Genomic DNA, 16,772 nt, shown 5'->3' with positions numbered 1-16,772 from the left:
CATTGCAAGGTGTGATTTTTTTAGGTAGGGATCAATCATTTTCGGATAATGTTGCTGGTGCTGTATAAAGTGGGCTTAAGTGGGCTTATTTCGATTTCTATCGATTTACGAAACGCTAAATCGTTGTTGAGGCACCAAAATTTATCCAAAAACAATCAAAGCGTAGCAGGAAAACATCTCAAGTATGTAAAACAAGTCAGTCAAGTAGAAAATATGTTTATTAATTAGATCAAATTAAATTGGCAGGGTTACATGAGCCCTATAGCTAGTAATATCGCACGGAATATAAAAATCGAGGAATATGAATAATTCGTCGGTTTGAAAATGAGACCGTATATTTCGGTATTTATTTGATTCGTGTATGGAATCGGTAATATCCGGTAGGCAACATGAGTCTCATTCCATACACAAACATGCTGCTAATTCCATGCACACATACCCTGGAGGAAATGGATGATATATAATAGCGGAAATGTGTGTCATTCCAGGCTCTAATTAATGCAGAAACTAGATTGTCTCTGTTTTAAACGATATTTTGCAGCTCATAGTCTGTCTACAGAGACCAAGAACTGGTACTGTGATCAGGACTTGTATACAAGAACCTAATCGAATGCATGAAGAGGCCTTAAAAAAGCAATCTACGACAAGGTCTTTACTAATTACGTTTGAAAGCAGGTTGGAAAACAGTATCTTTATATAATATTTACGAAATAGGGTACAAATGGTTGACAACAAATGAGTCTTCAAATACCAGCAACATTGCGACGGTTTTTTTTTTACCTATTTTGTTTAAACCTTGTTGTAGTCAAAATACAATAAAAACAAGGACTAAAAACGAACCAATTGTGTAGAAAATTGATGCATTAATTGGATAAAATTATGTGGGTAGCGCTGAGGGTTATATTTAATTAGTTATATTCAACGGAAGATAAAAATCGAGGAATATGTATAATTTAACTTGAATTCGTCAGTATATTTACGGTATATATTTTTAATTAGACGGTATATGTTGGTATATTTCCCAGGGTCTGACGGTATATTTTAACGATAAGTCCGCGGTCACACTATTGTTTTTGTTTTTGCGCGGAGTGGTCGACGTCGCTCCGCTGCTGCGCCGTGTTTGAAATGCGATTGAAATTTGAAATTTGAAAAAACGCGTATCACCAAAATTGTCTGAAAGTTATGAAGACTACAGCATTACTGCGTTTAAGTGTAAAGTGATGGTAAACCTCTTGCAAAGCCAAGAAAAGTGAAGCTCAAGTGCCGAGAAAGAAAATGGCGGAGTGAACAACTACAAAAGCCACACACGTAAGCAGCACAGCTTAAAACCGAAAAAGAAACATTTTCGTCTGCTCGAAATTAATCTGGTTTTTATGTTTTACTTTGTACCGCGCGCGTCGCAGACATAAAATAAAAGACGGCGGACCGTATCTGTGTATGTGTACGTGTTTGTTTGTGTGAGCCCCCCTATTCCTATCTCGCCCGGTTTGTGTTTGTAGAAAATGCCATAAAAACGTGAAATTCATTAGGCGACAAACAACAGCGACAACAATTGTTTACATTTTCGTTGCGCCTGTAATTTATGACAAAGGAGAGAGATAATTAAAAGCTGGAAAATAGTCTACTCTACGTTTGTTTTGTTAAAAGTAAGTAATAGCATTTTAAGGTCCCATTTCCAGGACTGTGCGTCGGCAACTCTGGCAGTGTTTACGTTTTGAAGCCGGACCGACACCGCGTCCTGCGCTGCCGCGTCGCGTCGACGTCGCCATCTGTCATTTCCAGTTTTAGGGGTTGCCAGCTGTTCTCACCGTTTGATTGTGCGGCATCTTCCAGCATCTGCAGGAAATTGGGTTTCTGAAAAGAAAGGGAATAAATAAAACTCAAAAACTGCAGCTGCAGCTGGTGTGCGGCTTATGTAATTAATAAACCAACACGTGTCTGTAGGGAGGGTGGGGTAGAGCTCTTCAGCGTCATGCTCGAGCGCGCCACCGTCGTCTGGCGCGTGACAACTCTGGTTAACAATGGAAGCGGGGGAAGGAGTAGAACTTGACTGATTTGTAAAGTTTTCATTTAAATTTGCATAATTTATGTTAGTTTTTAAACAAAGCGCAATTAAATGTAAAATGCAGAGCGCGTTTTCGATGTCTTCTGAGCGGTCGTCGCACTTGCAGTCTTTTCGTGTGGCTCAGATTGCGCCATAAAACTCATATAAATCAATAGAAAGCGCAGTCCACTCACACACACACATACACACGCATATGTACAGACCAGATCCCATAACTCACTTGCCATAATAAAACGAGTGAGAGCGAGAAAGAGCGAGGGATAGGAGGAGAGTCGCGCTCAACATGCAGAGATTTGTGTGGGAATCAAATGACTTGATGTCGTTGTCGCAACGAGCTCCAATGAAGTGTTAGAACTGTTGTTGGGAGAGGGCCAGCGCTAGTACCAGATTATACAGAGAGAGAGAGAGAGAATATCCGAAAGAGAGCTAGAGAGGGCCACTGCGCGCACGTCACATGAATAAAGTTGCCGCTGGAGCCTTTTTCCAGCTTGGAGCTTAGCATAACTCTCACTGGCTCTGGCTCTGGCTCTCTGGTTGTGGTTCTCTCTTTCTCTTATTGGCTTATGCAGCATGAAAAGTGGTTGACGAACAATCGGTGTGTTCGGCTTTATGTCTGTGTTTGTGCGTAGCGTTTTGTTTGCCTTTTTGGTGCTTCGTGTGGCACAGTGGGACAAATTTGGAAGATTATGGATTGGTAATGCCAACTTCAAGTCAGCATTTCTTTACTTTTCCAATTCAAACAAATGAATAATCTTCCTTTCTAGCCACTCTTTATTATTTGACCGTCTTTCAGTTGACTTCTCCCACTGTGTCCACCGAATGAATGCATTTTCACCGTTTCCAATGGCAACCACAAAACCGCTTTGTAGCTCATACTTTAGGGAATATACCTCTTTGCTTGCCTTTCCGTCTTTCCCTCCGTCTTTCTCTCCTTCTTCGCTCATATCTTTCATTCATTTATTAACAAACTAATTTGCCAGGCAACAACAAATTGCCTTGTGGAATTGTTATTGTTTCAATTGCAACAAATTGCCCCGTCAAGCCGCACATCAGAGAGTCGATAGTCAGAGAGAGAGAGAGAGAAGTTGCGCACAACTTGGGCTCTCCCGCTCCGATGCAACTTCGAGGACTCTAGCTCCAACTTGGCTTTTGCCTGGCTTTGAATGCTGCTGGAGCCGCGTTTCAATACGCTTTGGCTTGCGGTCGTCGTCGGTCCCGTGCCGCCTCCTCGGAACCTAAACACTTAAAGCCAGCTAAATTTGTTCCTGCTGCCGCTGTTTGATGCTACTTGCTTTTTGGCCAAAGCCAAAGCCAAAGCGCTCGCACGTCGGTATACGCTCGCAGCTCTTGTTCGCGCGTGTGTCTGTGTGTGTGTGTGTACATATACGTTTTCGTGTTGGCGTAGAAGATATTTTTGCACAGAATTTTCTAGCGGAAAATCAATTGCAATTTAATTGAATTCGATGGTTATTGTGCATTTTCAGTGTCTTTTGTGATAATCAATAAAAATTTTCACCAAATTCAGCTTTTAACAATGGTAATTTCTCTGTTTTTTGCACAGTTGGTTTTGCGAACGATGGTGGAGAAAAACCGTTTACCCACGCATGTATATGTATGTGTGCATGTATGCAAAAGTGTGTGTGTGCGTAGTAGCCGCATTCAGTTTTTCGGCATAGTAATGGCGGAATAGGGAGGGGGGAGTGGGGAGTGGGGGCAAAGGCGAGGCAAGTGCTTCAAGTCTCTAAAGTTCAATGTAGCTGTAAACGCTCAGTGGCTGCCCTCCATTATTCATTTCTCCTCCACCTACTCCTCCCGCTGCTCCTCCTCCTCCTCCTCCCTTTCCTTATCTTCTTATGGCACTGCTTCTTCTCCGTCAATGTCTTGTAACTGCTTTTGTCTGCACTCATTGCTCGCCTTACAACTTGTTCGCGTTCCGTTTGCGCCTTCTTTGACCAAAAAAAAAAGAAGAAGGAATTGATGGCCGCTTTTGGCTTGGTGTCTCTCTCTTTCTTTGGTTATACTCGTATTTCTTTTTCTCTTGTGTACGTGCTGTCAGCCTTATTTGGTCCGTCTCGTCTCTGCTGTCCGGGGACTCGGGACTTGGGACAGCCGGACACCCGGACAGTCCGACTGTGGGGCTGTGCCATATGCGCAACGCATTCGTTTGTCGTCTTGGTTTGCATTAACCGTTAAACTGCACGTAAGTTATACGTGCACCCCTCCGACCGGCCGCCCGGCCGACCCTCCACCCGTCCGCCCACACCTTCGACACATCTTCAGCGCTGCATTTTACTCCTACGAGCTATTTCTTGTGTGTTGCTGTTTCTTTCATGCCCAAACAGCCATAGCAGGGTAATCAAGGGTATATTGGGTATGTGTGGAATGCATAATATTATTACTGGAGACAGGTGACAGCTCTGATTGGTGGTACAGATTCCTATTAAGAGATAGAGATAAGTCTCTACTGGTTGGATATATTTGGATCCCATTTTTGTACCTAATTTCTTTCACTCTCTTCGTTAACAAATGGCTTGGAGCAGCTTTCACTCTATTATAAGGCTGCTAAGACCAGAAGACTTGAACCCTAATAAATGTTAAGGGTAAAGGCTTATTGCAGGGTATCCTCAGTGCAGGACCTCGCCTTGTTAATGCATTTTGCCTCATATATGTAGCTGTCATGGTGCTGTTTTTGCCTGTTCTTGGCGTTTGCCTGAAACCTGAAACAAAACGCAGAGACAGAGACAATGCACAGCCGACAACAACAGCAGCAGCAGCAGCGGCAGCGACAACTCCCTTTTACAGGCAAAACAAGTTTGGTCTGCCTCTGGCCATGTTGTTGCAGTTGCAAGATCAACATCTCTCGAGAGCTATCGACAGGCTGTGGCACTAAGGGGCACAGGGACAGGACAGGGGAGGGGAAAGGGGCAAGTAAGCAGCATCATCGACACCATCTTTTGTGCAGTTCTGCTTTTTCTTCTGTGTTTTTTTTTATATATTTGACAAAATATTCTACTAAGTACAATGCCTCTTCTTTGCCACAGACTGGGGCGTGGTAGACACGAAAAAAACTTTGTCCATTGCATTTTGGGACAAAATAAAGAAAATGAAGGGGAGAGAAATGAGGGAAACAGAGATAGGGATAGAGAGAGAGAAAGAGCTTCGGCATGAACATGTCATATGCAAAGCACCCGCAGCAAATGATAAAGAAGAAGAGCCACAGAGCTCGAACCAGCTTTTGTTGTCGATAATGAAGTGTTAGCCCAAAGGGTGGGGGATGTGTGGGGCTGTGTAGGATGAAAGAGCCCTTCTTTATCTAACTGGCTGAATGACACCAGCAACCACCCACACCCACCCACACACACACATGCCTGTATCTGCCACAGTATCTACTGTTGAGCACCGTTAATAAACATGAGATTGAGATGCGCCTCATTTGATTCCAGCCTGTGTCCCATCCGGTGGCACGATAGAGGGTGGTCGTTGACTGGCCAACGAAACCAAGTCGATGATGGTATGGTATGGTGGTGCACCCCCTCTCTGGTGGTGTTGGTGGTGCCGGTTTGCCTCTTGTGATATATTGGCCGTGTTACCGTTTGCCATTTTATTGCGCTCCATTTGGCCGATTACTCATGCCAGTAAACTTTAACGGTTCTCCCCGATACAATAGTGGGAAAAAGGGGGGGAAACTGAGCAACTAAATGGGAAAATTAACGAAGATTAAATACGCTTTCGTAGCAGTTACTTTTAGTGTGTTTGGGTGATATATTGATGAGTGTATGAACGTTGTTTCGATGCGTAGATACACACATATGTAGGTATATATCCTCCCTGTAACTGTTAAGAGAGTAGCTGAAATAGTCAAATTATAGTTTTATAGATTCATATTTTGATTGTATAGAGAAAAAAAGCTGTACTCTGCTTTATCCCGTTCAGAATAAAATCAACTAGCGCTTTTCCAATCACTGCGACCGACACTGCTTTAATGTGAGTGTATACGTAATGCTGTCACTCGTCTCTATCAATTTATCTGTGGCTTTCACCACCACCCCCGTTCGCTATCTCTCTCTCTCTCGCTCTCTCTCTCTCTCTCTCTCTCTCTCTCTCTGTCTCTCTCTTTAAGTGGAGAGTATTGGCAGGCATAATTATTTTTAGTTGCTCAGCGTTTTTTGCTCCCAACTTCAAAACCGCAACTCCGCTTCATTGTACATTTATCAATACATGTGATGAGTATGTATGTGTGTGACGACAACGACAATCAATAAATCTTTCAGCCGCTGCCCAATCCTCTACCAGCTCTCTCCTCCCCTCGTTAACTTACTATTTCCCTTTCCGTACGAGCATTTATGTGTGGTACATATTTCCCAACACCCAAAAGGGTCCCAAGCCTCCAATTGCACTTCCAATCAGTTTTTATGCTGCACACAGAAATACGATGGGCATTCGCTAAAGGGAATCTGTCCAAATGGAATCGATTTCAATAGAGACCCTTCACTGTGGTATTCGTGAGCATGTGTTATGCTCATTACAGGATTACTCAGCCACCCACAAGAATGGCAGCGTGTACAGTGGGGCATGTTCGCAATTAAACTTACAATCCAACAGCACAACAATGGCAACTCATAAAAATGTGGTAACCGGAGGGGGCAAAAGACAACATTTGAAAGAAAAATGCAGCAAAGCCGGCCGCATAAAACGGCGGTTCAACAACATCTGGCCGGGGAGTGTGGAACGAGTGGAGTGTGGGTGGTAACAACTGAAACCGCATGCAACCCACATTCGTTGATATACTACCCTACTACGCCAACAACAGCAACAACAAGCAGTCCAATGCAAGCGGTACTCTGCTCTGCATTGCCACTGCCTCTCTCTCTGTCTCTGCTGTGCGCGCTCTCACTTGCTCTCTTCGCGTATCCTCGCTTCGGATTCGGCTCTACTCTGACTGCAGTTTTTTTTCGGCACGTCGCATACATAAAAATTCATTAAAAGGCGGTGGCACCGGCGGAGCGGCGGAGTAGAGGTGAAGCTTGTAAATGAGATTTACTACTGCCACCGTTATGTGTTTTACCCGCTACGTTTTCTTCCTGCATTTCGCCGCCCACACAAAAAGAGCGGATTATGACACCTGCTCTTGTGCACTGCTTTCCGTACCAAGCAGGGCCGGGCCGGGCCGCGCCGGTTCGTTCATCGGGCGGCACTTGATCGAACAGGTGGCTGCTGCTCTTATCGGCTCGGCTCGGAATGTGTTTTCGAGTGCACTTCTGATTACTTTGTAGTTGTTGCATTGTTTCGCAGGAAACTGCTGCTACAGGAAAGCTTGTGTGCTGTTTGTTGTTTATTATTTCCAAGTATTGGAACTATTGTGGCTTTCTGTCTCGCTTCTGCTGTTAATGACATGCTGAGGAGGAGAGATTGTTCGTGACTTTTTGCTAGATTTTGCTGCTGGACGAGGCCCGTGCCCGTGCATTTTTCAAGTGTATTATGACGTTGCCGACTAGACAAGCAGCTGCCATGTCTGTACCATACCCCGCCCTGCCCCAAACCGCAGAGCGCAGTCAACGAACTTTGACACAGCTCGTGCCGGCCTGCCGCGAGCCCTTACCATGCCATCAGCCTCTCTCTTTCTCGGTCTCCCTAGGTACAGTTCTCTCTCAGTCTCTCTCTCTCCCTCTTCATCTGTTCTGCTTATTCTCTCGGTTATGTGTGTGTGTGTGTGTTTGTTTTTGGTGGACTCAAGGGCGTATTAGGCTGCTTGCATGAGGAGAAGAGATTATACCGCAAGACAGCAAGTAGTGCAGTGCTCTAGCATCCCGAGAGAAGGGAGTCCATTAAGCAGTGTTAGAACAGCATCTCAAAACTACCTTATTTACAGTTCCACCGAATTAATTGGTAAACATCCGCCCCAGATAGGGTACTCTGCTGTCGAATACCTAGTTTGTTGACATTTTTTTGTGAATGAAACTGGTAATACGATGCTGCGACGTCTGCTACTTTGCTTCGTGGGGCGCAGAGTCTATAAATGTGGCGGGGGACTAGAAACTGGAGACTGCCCCAGTCTCATCTCCATCCCCATCGCCATCGCCATTCCGGCGAGCAGTTTATTGACTTGTGCCGCATCGCGTAAACACAGTGTGAGCCCTATTTTTAGAGCTGCTGCAAGCACATCAAAATTTCTATGACCAATTATGCAGATTTCCCCGTTTCTGGCACACACATCTGGCGGACACATTTTTCTAACTGCAGTTTCCATCTTTTTTCCAACAGGAGTCGGACAAAGTACGGCCACGGGGGCCAGTAGAGGCCCATCATGCATCGTTCGCTCAAGCCGCATGCGTCCACGGCACAAGCTAAGAAGGTTCAACCGCCAACGATTCCGGGGGATCCTCTGCAGCAGCAGCAGCATCACCAGCACTACCACCCACTCCAGCAGTTGCCTGCTTCGCCCAGTGGAGGCCACCACCAGCCGTCGATACCGCTGTACCGGCTCAGTGGACCCCTGCGCCACCACCATCAACAGCAGCAGCAGACGGACGATGGGATCAGCATGAGTGGCAGCAGCATTGTCTCGTCGCCCTCGCTGGAAGAGGGCGGCTTCAACCTGCCGCGCGAGACGAGCGTGGCCCTGCGCATGAAGGACGAGGCGGGTGGTGGGCCCCCAATGGCCGTGACCGGAGGTCCGGCTCCTCCGGCCGCCGCGAAGACCTCCGCTCCGCTGCCCAGCATTGTGCCATGCCCGCCGCCCGTGTTCTGTGCCACGCTGCGAGAGCCGCTGACCCACAAGGCGGCGGTCTACTACCACCAGCAGCTGGCCCTGCAGGAGGACCAGGGCATCGATCTGACCCAGTCGCCGGGACGCGACTCGCCCGGCTCCTCCTCGGGATCGGCCGGCTCGGGCTCGCGACACAGCACCGCCAGCCTGGACTCTGGTCGTGCCTCCTCCTACCTGACGGGAGTCTCCTCGTCGGGCGCCTCCATCCGGGCCCCGCTTTCCTCGCCCCGTTGCAGCTCCGTCAGCTCCTGCTCGATCGGCAGCGTGGACCGGCAGCGCAACGATGAGCTGATCATCGACTGGCTGCTGGAGATGAAGCACGAGGAGTACGCCCAACTGTTCATCGCCGCCGGCTACGACTTGCCCACGATCGCCCGCATGACCCCGGAGGATCTCACCGCCATTGGTATCAAGAATCCGCATCATCGCGAGCGCATCAAGCAGCGCATCGACAAGCTGCAAGTTCTCGACAATCTGCCCCACTTTGTGCCGGTGAGTAGCAGGCGAAAATCCGCTCTAATCGGAGAGAGCAGAGCTATTCTCTAAAAAGAAACGAGAGTTCTGATCTCGGCTCTTACCAATCACCTGCTGAAGTTCGTTCAGAGCCGAGCAACTCTCTTAGTCATATGGTAATTTGCCGGATTGGCACTAATTGCGGATAGCTACGCCCTGCCCTGTCATGCCCTGCCCCCCACACCGCTGCAGACGGCTCCCCTTCCGCTGATGGCTTGTTTAGTTGCGGGCTTATCTGGAATATTTCATTAAAAAAGCATTTGCAAAAAATAAACTTGTTTCCCACATGGCCAGCCACAAAGCAGACGACGGCGATAAAGAGAGGGAGCGAAAAAGAGAGATGAAAAAGCACCGTCAGCGTTTATTTTTTAATTTTATTGTTAATGAAAGAATTTCATTTATTATGCGCACGTTAATTCCCATCAACAATTCATTAAAAACACGCCGGCCGGAGTAGAGTAGATAAATATATACTATGTATATAAATTTATACCCCATCCGGTCGTGTGGAATCTGGCGCCCCGATCGGAGTGACATTATGTTGAACTTGAGGCCGCAGCAGGTTGTGGATCGAAGCGGATCATTAGCCAATCGATCTGACAGATCAAGGTTCCATTCGAGCGACTACAATAATTGCCCGCGCAGCCCATTTCCATTCAAAGTTGAATCTGGCTCTGAGATATAGAAATGCCAATGCCAGGGGTTAACACACTTTCAAGTGCAGCAGAGTGTCGGATAAAACGATTTTGCATAGAATTTAGATGGTTATTTGTAGCTTAAACGGTGGTCAGAGGGAAACTTATCCCCAAAAACCATAGAGAAACACTGGTTCCACGCAAAAATAACAGTCACTACTAAAAAGTTGGGACGTGACTTGAGTTGAGGCAAGCCATGAAGTCTTATCAGTATGCAATCCACATATTAGACCCGTACGCACTTTCAAGACAATTTGCAAGCCCTATGTAAATGCACATATAAATAGTAGGTACTCAAAACAAGATCCGACAGGGCTATTAAATCGGATCCAAGTCAATGCTAGGTCTCTAGCGATTGCTTGCGATTGATCCCCACACATGCAATCCACATGGCATCCACCTTACACATGCAACTCTACCTGAGCTCCACATTCACACATCGCCGCATTCCAAGCGTGATTAACACCCATCGGCCATCGGCCATAATCTTCAACTTCAACAACTGCATTTCGTTGAGCCTCGAGTGATTCACAGATTTCATCAGATTGCATCGAGCGCTGCCCACTTGCTGCGCGTTGCAGCAGCCCACCTGCAACCGAAAAAAACTGTTGCAAATACCATTTATCGCGTTTATCGAACATATATCGGGGGCTCAAACTTGAGCCGCATTCCATTCGACTCCGACTAATTACTAACCTCCAGCATGGGTTTTCATTATCGCAGCCGCAGCGCCTCCAATCTCTGACCCCCGCCGCCACATGATGCAATTTTCAAATCGAAATGACCTCAGCTTTTGTTTTGTTCCCTCGCTGTTTGTGTTTCTTTTTTATGGCGGTTTTTGTATTTCACTTGAAAAATGTTCCATGCCATAATATTTTACTATCCATGTAGAATTTTGCTCGTTTTTTTGTTGTTTCTCTGGCTTTCGCTCTGGCTCTGGCACGGCTGTTTATATAACGCGCCGTGACTGTTTTCGCAAGTTTGCCAAGTTTCTGGTCGAGTTACCAACTGGCGTCGTCTGCGTCTCCGTCTCCGCCTGCGTCTGCGTCTGCGTCCCCCTGTGGACGTTGTTGTAGATACTTTATCGCCCCATTCCGATATTCGTTATTTGCTGATCTCGAGGCCCGGAGCTCGACTCTCTTTGTCTTTGGGGTGTGGTTGGGCTGGGTTGGGGTGTGTGGGCTGTTGCCTGTACTTACATCATTCTATAGCGACGGCTCACTGGAAATTGCACGACCCTCGGCCCTCGAGAAGTGCCCCGCCGCTCATTAGCCGACATTCTACCAGCCTCTCTGCTTTCTTTTCACACACGCACACACACACACATACGCGCATTTATCTCTTGGCGAAAAAGGAAATACAACGGAATACCTGAGAGATAGAGCGGGAAGGAACAAAGTTATTAAACGTCGCCCCAATCTCCGTTTTGTTCAGAGAACAGAAAAAACAGAAACCGCAATCAACGAACGACCTTGAGGGTCGTAGAGGGGCTCTCTCGTTTCGTCTTTTGAGTCCGTTATTAGACACTCAAAATGGTATTTAGTTTTCGGCCTGACGTACTCGCCTTAACTTTGCTTTTTTTTCGACCCGGTACAAACAGTGTTGTTGCTGGAAAACCTGTTTTTTGCCTGCGCTAATGATGGCCGACAGTCGGTCGCTGGTGACGCTACGGTGCTGCGGGTCTCTCTGTCTGTATTTAGTGTCATACCATATGCTACCTGCTAATGGATTTCGAAGAAGCCCCGCCGAACCAAAAACCAACCGAAAAATCCCAAAAACAAAAATTGTAATTTAGATAAATATTTTGTTAAAGTCTTATGAAAATATTTGTTGGTCGCTGTTTGGAAGATCTTCACTCAATTGGAATTGGTATTGGATTTGGAATGGGGATAGGGGATTTCGATTAGCATATGAATAAACATGCATGCTATATTGTACATATTTCTGGTCTTACAGGGTTATCTATGGTTTCTCTATGGGTACAGTAAAATTCCACAAAAAAATGCCCATTCTCACAGGGTACTTGAAAGCTTTAAAGTTCCCTTACATTTCCATAGACGAACTGTAGTTGATAAAATATCCTTTTTGGCTAAAACGATTGGTAATGTTTTGGGAATTTTATCTATGGGAAAGCTTTATCGATTGATCGTTTAATAAGGATATTCCCTGATCGTCTCTTCACACAGCACTGAGAAAATATCCCTTCGCCAACAGTTAGATTTCTAGGTAAATATCCCTTACCCGAAGTGCGACTCGGTGAATGCTTTCGATGGAAACTTCCCCGCTCGAGGCACACGACAGACGGCAGGCAGCATCACAGAAACAAGAAAACATTTAATTAAATCGAAATCAACAGCAATTTAGCCGAAAGACCAAAAGAGCAGAGAGCTTGAAAAAGTTATTAACACATCGTTCGTGTGTGTACATATCGTATGGAGGAGCAAAAAAAAAAAAAAATATCATTGCTTTCCACGCTTCAATGTTGATGATTTTCGACTGCATTTCTTGTCTGTGTGCGTATTTGGTTACGAGTCGCTCCCCGCACCCCATACCCCGTCTCCTCCATTGGAGCTAGCTGCCCCACTCGCTTGGCTACCGTTTAATGACGACAGCAACGAGTTTTGGCTTTTATTCATTTCTTTATGCCTGTGCTTTGACGCGATTTATGTCATATCTTATCAATTACAACTGATTAGAGCTGGAACGACGACGACGACGCCGACGCGGACGCAATGGGGGAACATCATGGGAGACACCAGCGCATAACCCATCCAACCCAACGTCGAATCCCCTCCGTATCAGTGCGGGGTCTGAACTAGTTCATGGACAATTTGTAGACGGGCTGATCTGTGTTCCCTTTTCTGACATGAATCAAATGTGATTAGCGCTCCGACAGAGGCGCGTTTGATTCGGAAAATTCATAAACCATTAACCATAAACCATAATGATTATGATCCTCCCATTCCAGGGCTCTATTGAGGAATGGCTGCAGCTGTTGCGGCTGGAGGAGTACATACAGCCCCTGCTGGAGCAGAACTACAAGACGGTGCGCGACGTGACCCAAGTGACTTGGGAGGATCTCGAGGATATTGGCATCGTCAAGCTGGGGCACCAGAAGAAGATCCTGCTGGCCATCAAGCGGGTCAAGGACATCATTAGCGGCAAATGGAATCCAGGCGGTGCCAATGCATACCAACAGCAGGTGAGAGCCGTAAACCGCGGATGGATATACGGGAGGGTCCCGTTCCGTCTTATTTATTCAAATCAGGGCCTTGGAAAGTTCTTTGCTTGAATTTCTTCCTAAAGTTATTAATTTCCATCGATTTTAATTAAAAAGTGAGAGATTTTTTTTGGCAGAAGTGTGTAAACACTGCATTCTAGTCAAAATGTGTACACACTGCCAGTGAAGTACCGCAGGAGAGGCAGAGTTGTCACGTTCTCTTGAGTTTATTGATTGCAAATTGAATTATTGTTTTATAATTTTACCTAATTGGATTTTCCTTTCTTTTTTGTGTTTTTTTTGTTTGTTTTTGTATGGTTTTGCTCTTGGTATCGACGATCAGGAGTACCAGCGGAAGCCGTGGCAATTCAATGTGCCCATACCAAGTACGCCATCTTATGTGCCAACCACTCGCGTCTCCTGGGACGACACGAAAATCTATGCCACCAGCAACGTGCTGAATTCCACCGCCCCCGCGGGCAGCCTGTGCCTGGGGCAGGGGAGCAGCAGCAGCAGCAGCTGCAGCAGCAGCAACGGAGACGCCTACTACTGCACGGGCAGCAATCACGAGTGTTGCTCGGGCAACGATGTGGTGCTCATTAAGGTGGGACCGGGGTCTATTTTGCCGAGCGCCTGGCCTTGACCTTTCGAGTGCAGCGTGGAACTAAGAACTAACCTCTCTTCCATCACTTTCCTTTCTGTCCGTGCAGGTACGTCAGCCACGTGGCAAGAGCCTGGAATCGCTGGAGGACATACACGACAACAGCACGCGCAGCCATTTGACCTTTAGCCATTACACGACCACGGACTACGGCCACTTTGGGCCACCCACAACGGCAGCAGCTGCCGCAGCCATGGCCGCCGCTGCTACGCTCCAGCAACAGCACCACCACCAGCAGCTGTTGCAGCAGCAGCAAGCGGCGGCAGCCCGTCTACTGGGGAGCAATACGGCAGCCATGGCTTGGCGGCGCTCCTACGACGACGGCGACATAACACCCACCAATGATGCCACGCGGGAGCTGCTCTACGAGGAGGGTGGTGGCACATTGCCGCGCCAGCAGCGTGGAATCCTGCAGAGAGCCGTGCTGAACACGATGCCACCTTTGGAGCATCATCACTACATGAATGCGGCGGCGGCCGCCGAGTACGGAGCAGCCAGCGGTGGCGAGGGAGGAGCGGTAAGTGGGCATTACAGGCAATGGCCTTTAGAATCCCCATAAGCTTATTGTTCCATCTTGTTTCCTGCAGAACTATCTAAGCGGCAGCCCGTTGAGTGGGAAGAAGATTGCACCAGAGCCGCCCCGACGGCACTGCAGCATACGCAACTCCCGCACGCTGAGCGGAGAGGGAGGTGCCACCGGCTCAGTCCAACAGCCCCAGCAGCAGGCAGTGGGCTCTCAGCAGCAGCAGCAGCAACAGCAGCAGGCGCAACAAATGTTCTACTGGCAGCAACAGCAGGCGGCGGCCGCAGCAGCCGCGGCAGCGGGCAGCCAACAGCCGATCTATGCTAACTATGCCACCATACAGCAGACCACGGCGGAGATACACTGCGAGAAATACCACGACAATAAGTCCACTTCCAGCATCGATTCGATTGACACGATACCGTTTGCCAACGAGAACACGGGCACAATCAAGCAGCGGCTGCTGAATCGGCAGGAGCTGGGACAGGCCAGTGCTGGGGCCACAACCATTCCCGGCAGCCATCCACCCCACCTGCACTCCTCCAGCTCCAGTTCCAGCTCCTCCTCCACCAACACGATCGCCAACATAGCGCACTCGTTCCACTCGCTGAAGTCTTCGAGTTCGCTCCACGACGCGACTCTGGCGCGGAGCGAGAGCCTGGGCAGCACGGCCAGCGGAGGCAGCGCCCTGCATCTGCGCTCCCCCACCATGGACGCAGGCATTGGGGGATCGTCAGCGTCAATGCCAGCGAGCGGCGAAGCAATGGCATCGCCCGAGACAGCTGCCCCAGTGACGAGTGTGCCCCCGAAAGTGTCGGTGAATGTGCTGAACGATATTGGCAACATGCTGGCCAATCTCACGGACGAGCTGGACGCCATGCTCGAGGAGGAGAAGCGCGTGGGCCTCAACATCGACAGTGAATGAGCGGATAAATATAACTAAAAGTTTCCTTATGATTCAACACCGATAACACTCCAATCAAACAACAAATCGTAGTGTAGCTGAATTTTGTGTAGAACTTGTGACGTGTTGTGTCCCCTTGAAGTGTTTTATGTATTTTGAGTTTACATTGTTTTACACCGTGTGTTTTTCTTGTTTTTTTTTTTAAACTGCGTATGAAAAGGAGATTGTACCCCTAGAAAAACTAAAACTAAAAACCTTTGGACGAGATGTTTATACTTTTGTACTTTCCCCTTTCTATGAATGTTGTTAACGAAACGAGATAGTGGAGAGGATAGGAGATATCTAGGCGGAACGATGGAGAATCAAGCGCAACATGCATATATGCAGACCTTGCATAGTTAATATCTAGCGTAAAATATATATAAATCGATATATAAATAAATATTTAAACGAAAACATTTATACGGGCAAGTATTTAGTGGTTTGATACTATACTACGTACAACAAAGGCAACCAATGAACCACAAGGCACACACTTAAACACTCACAAGCCATAGGAAAGAAAGAAAGAAGGAACTACTACTCTACTGCGAAGTCCCTTTCAGACAATTACAAATTGCATTTATGTCAGTCATTTTATTTTTTCGACTTTTTTGAGTATGTTCAATATTTTGAATTTTTTGAAAACAGCAGCCCGCACAGACATTCTTCTGTTTCGTTATGATTACAACTGAAATCAAATCAAACTATATAAAGTGAATGTATAATTAAGTGTTATTCCATACAAAGTAAAAAGATGCATTATATAAAATATAAATCTTAAATTAGCGTTATATTAAGCAAAAGAATGAGACAGAAACCAATCGGGAAGAGCTGCAAGAAGAGACAAGAAAAAGCGGAGCGGCCAGGAGGCGAATTGATCTTTATAAATTATGTTTAAACGGGCATGTACGCTGAATAACATATCGAATTCGGTGGTATACTATACTTGAATTGCCTTCTTTATGATTTACTTAAATAAAAATTTTGTAGCATACAAATCTATTTTTTGAGTTGTATTCTTTTGCATTTTCGGTTTTCAGTTTTCTGTTAATGGCGCCGAGTGGAAATTAGTTTGGTGCGCATATCATTAGTAAATGGAAAATTGGAGTATTCGACTTATAAACGCATATAAAGAAAATACAAATCACAAACATGTAAAGCACATAATGGGCTAAAGAAAAACAAAATAAACTGATGAAAGTCGGCAAATAAAGTAACATTTCATAGTAAACTTTTGTAGTTTTACATTCTTCAAATATTGCGCCTCTTTGGACATGGCTGCTGCCATGAAACTAGGCTGGCTTGGGTGGTTGCTATGACACTAACAAAGCTGTCTGCTATAAAGGGAACTCACGGACACCTGTGGTTGATTTTAACAAGGCG

The 16,772-nt window shown here is 46.6% G+C and overlaps 1 protein-coding gene across 2 annotated transcripts; it reads left to right on the top strand.

Moving 5' to 3' along the window:
• Nucleotides 1-1,103: 1,103 nt before the first annotated feature.
• Nucleotides 1,104-16,391, top strand: LOC6590480 (caskin-2). 2 transcript variants are annotated; one of them, XM_002016630.2, is made up of 6 exons: nt 1,105-1,646; nt 8,327-9,323; nt 13,008-13,241; nt 13,603-13,863; nt 13,970-14,437; nt 14,508-16,391. In XM_002016630.2, the coding sequence occupies exons 2-6, from the start codon at nt 8,370-8,372 to the stop codon at nt 15,366-15,368; spliced, it is 2,778 nt and encodes a 925-aa protein (XP_002016666.1). In that variant the 5' UTR covers nt 1,105-1,646; nt 8,327-8,369; the 3' UTR covers nt 15,369-16,391. The 2 variants fall into 2 exon arrangements, with proteins under 2 accessions (XP_026841122.1, XP_002016666.1); XM_026985321.1 differs by lacking the exon at nt 13,603-13,863 and having other exon boundaries at nt 1,104-1,646.
• The last annotated feature ends 381 nt before the right edge of the window (nt 16,392-16,772 follow it).

This window comes from Drosophila persimilis, unplaced genomic scaffold (genome assembly GCF_003286085.1).
Source record: "Drosophila persimilis strain 14011-0111.01,24,50 unplaced genomic scaffold, DperRS2 tig00000002-arrow-pilon, whole genome shotgun sequence".
In the NCBI taxonomy this organism is placed as follows: domain Eukaryota; kingdom Metazoa; phylum Arthropoda; class Insecta; order Diptera; family Drosophilidae; genus Drosophila; species Drosophila persimilis.
This window is presented reverse-complemented; position numbering and strand designations above follow the sequence as displayed.

Bases quoted from the DNA above. Each gene is read 5' to 3' on its own strand.
- LOC6590480 (XM_002016630.2), top strand. From the start codon at position 8,370: ATGCATCGTTCGCTCAAGCCGCATGCGTCCACGGCACAAGCTAAGAAG. The intron at 9,324-13,007 runs GTGAGTAGCAGG...CTCCCATTCCAG, and splicing joins ATCTGCCCCACTTTGTGCCG to GGCTCTATTGAGGAATGGCT. The intron at 14,438-14,507 runs GTAAGTGGGCAT...TGTTTCCTGCAG, and splicing joins GCGGTGGCGAGGGAGGAGCG to AACTATCTAAGCGGCAGCCC.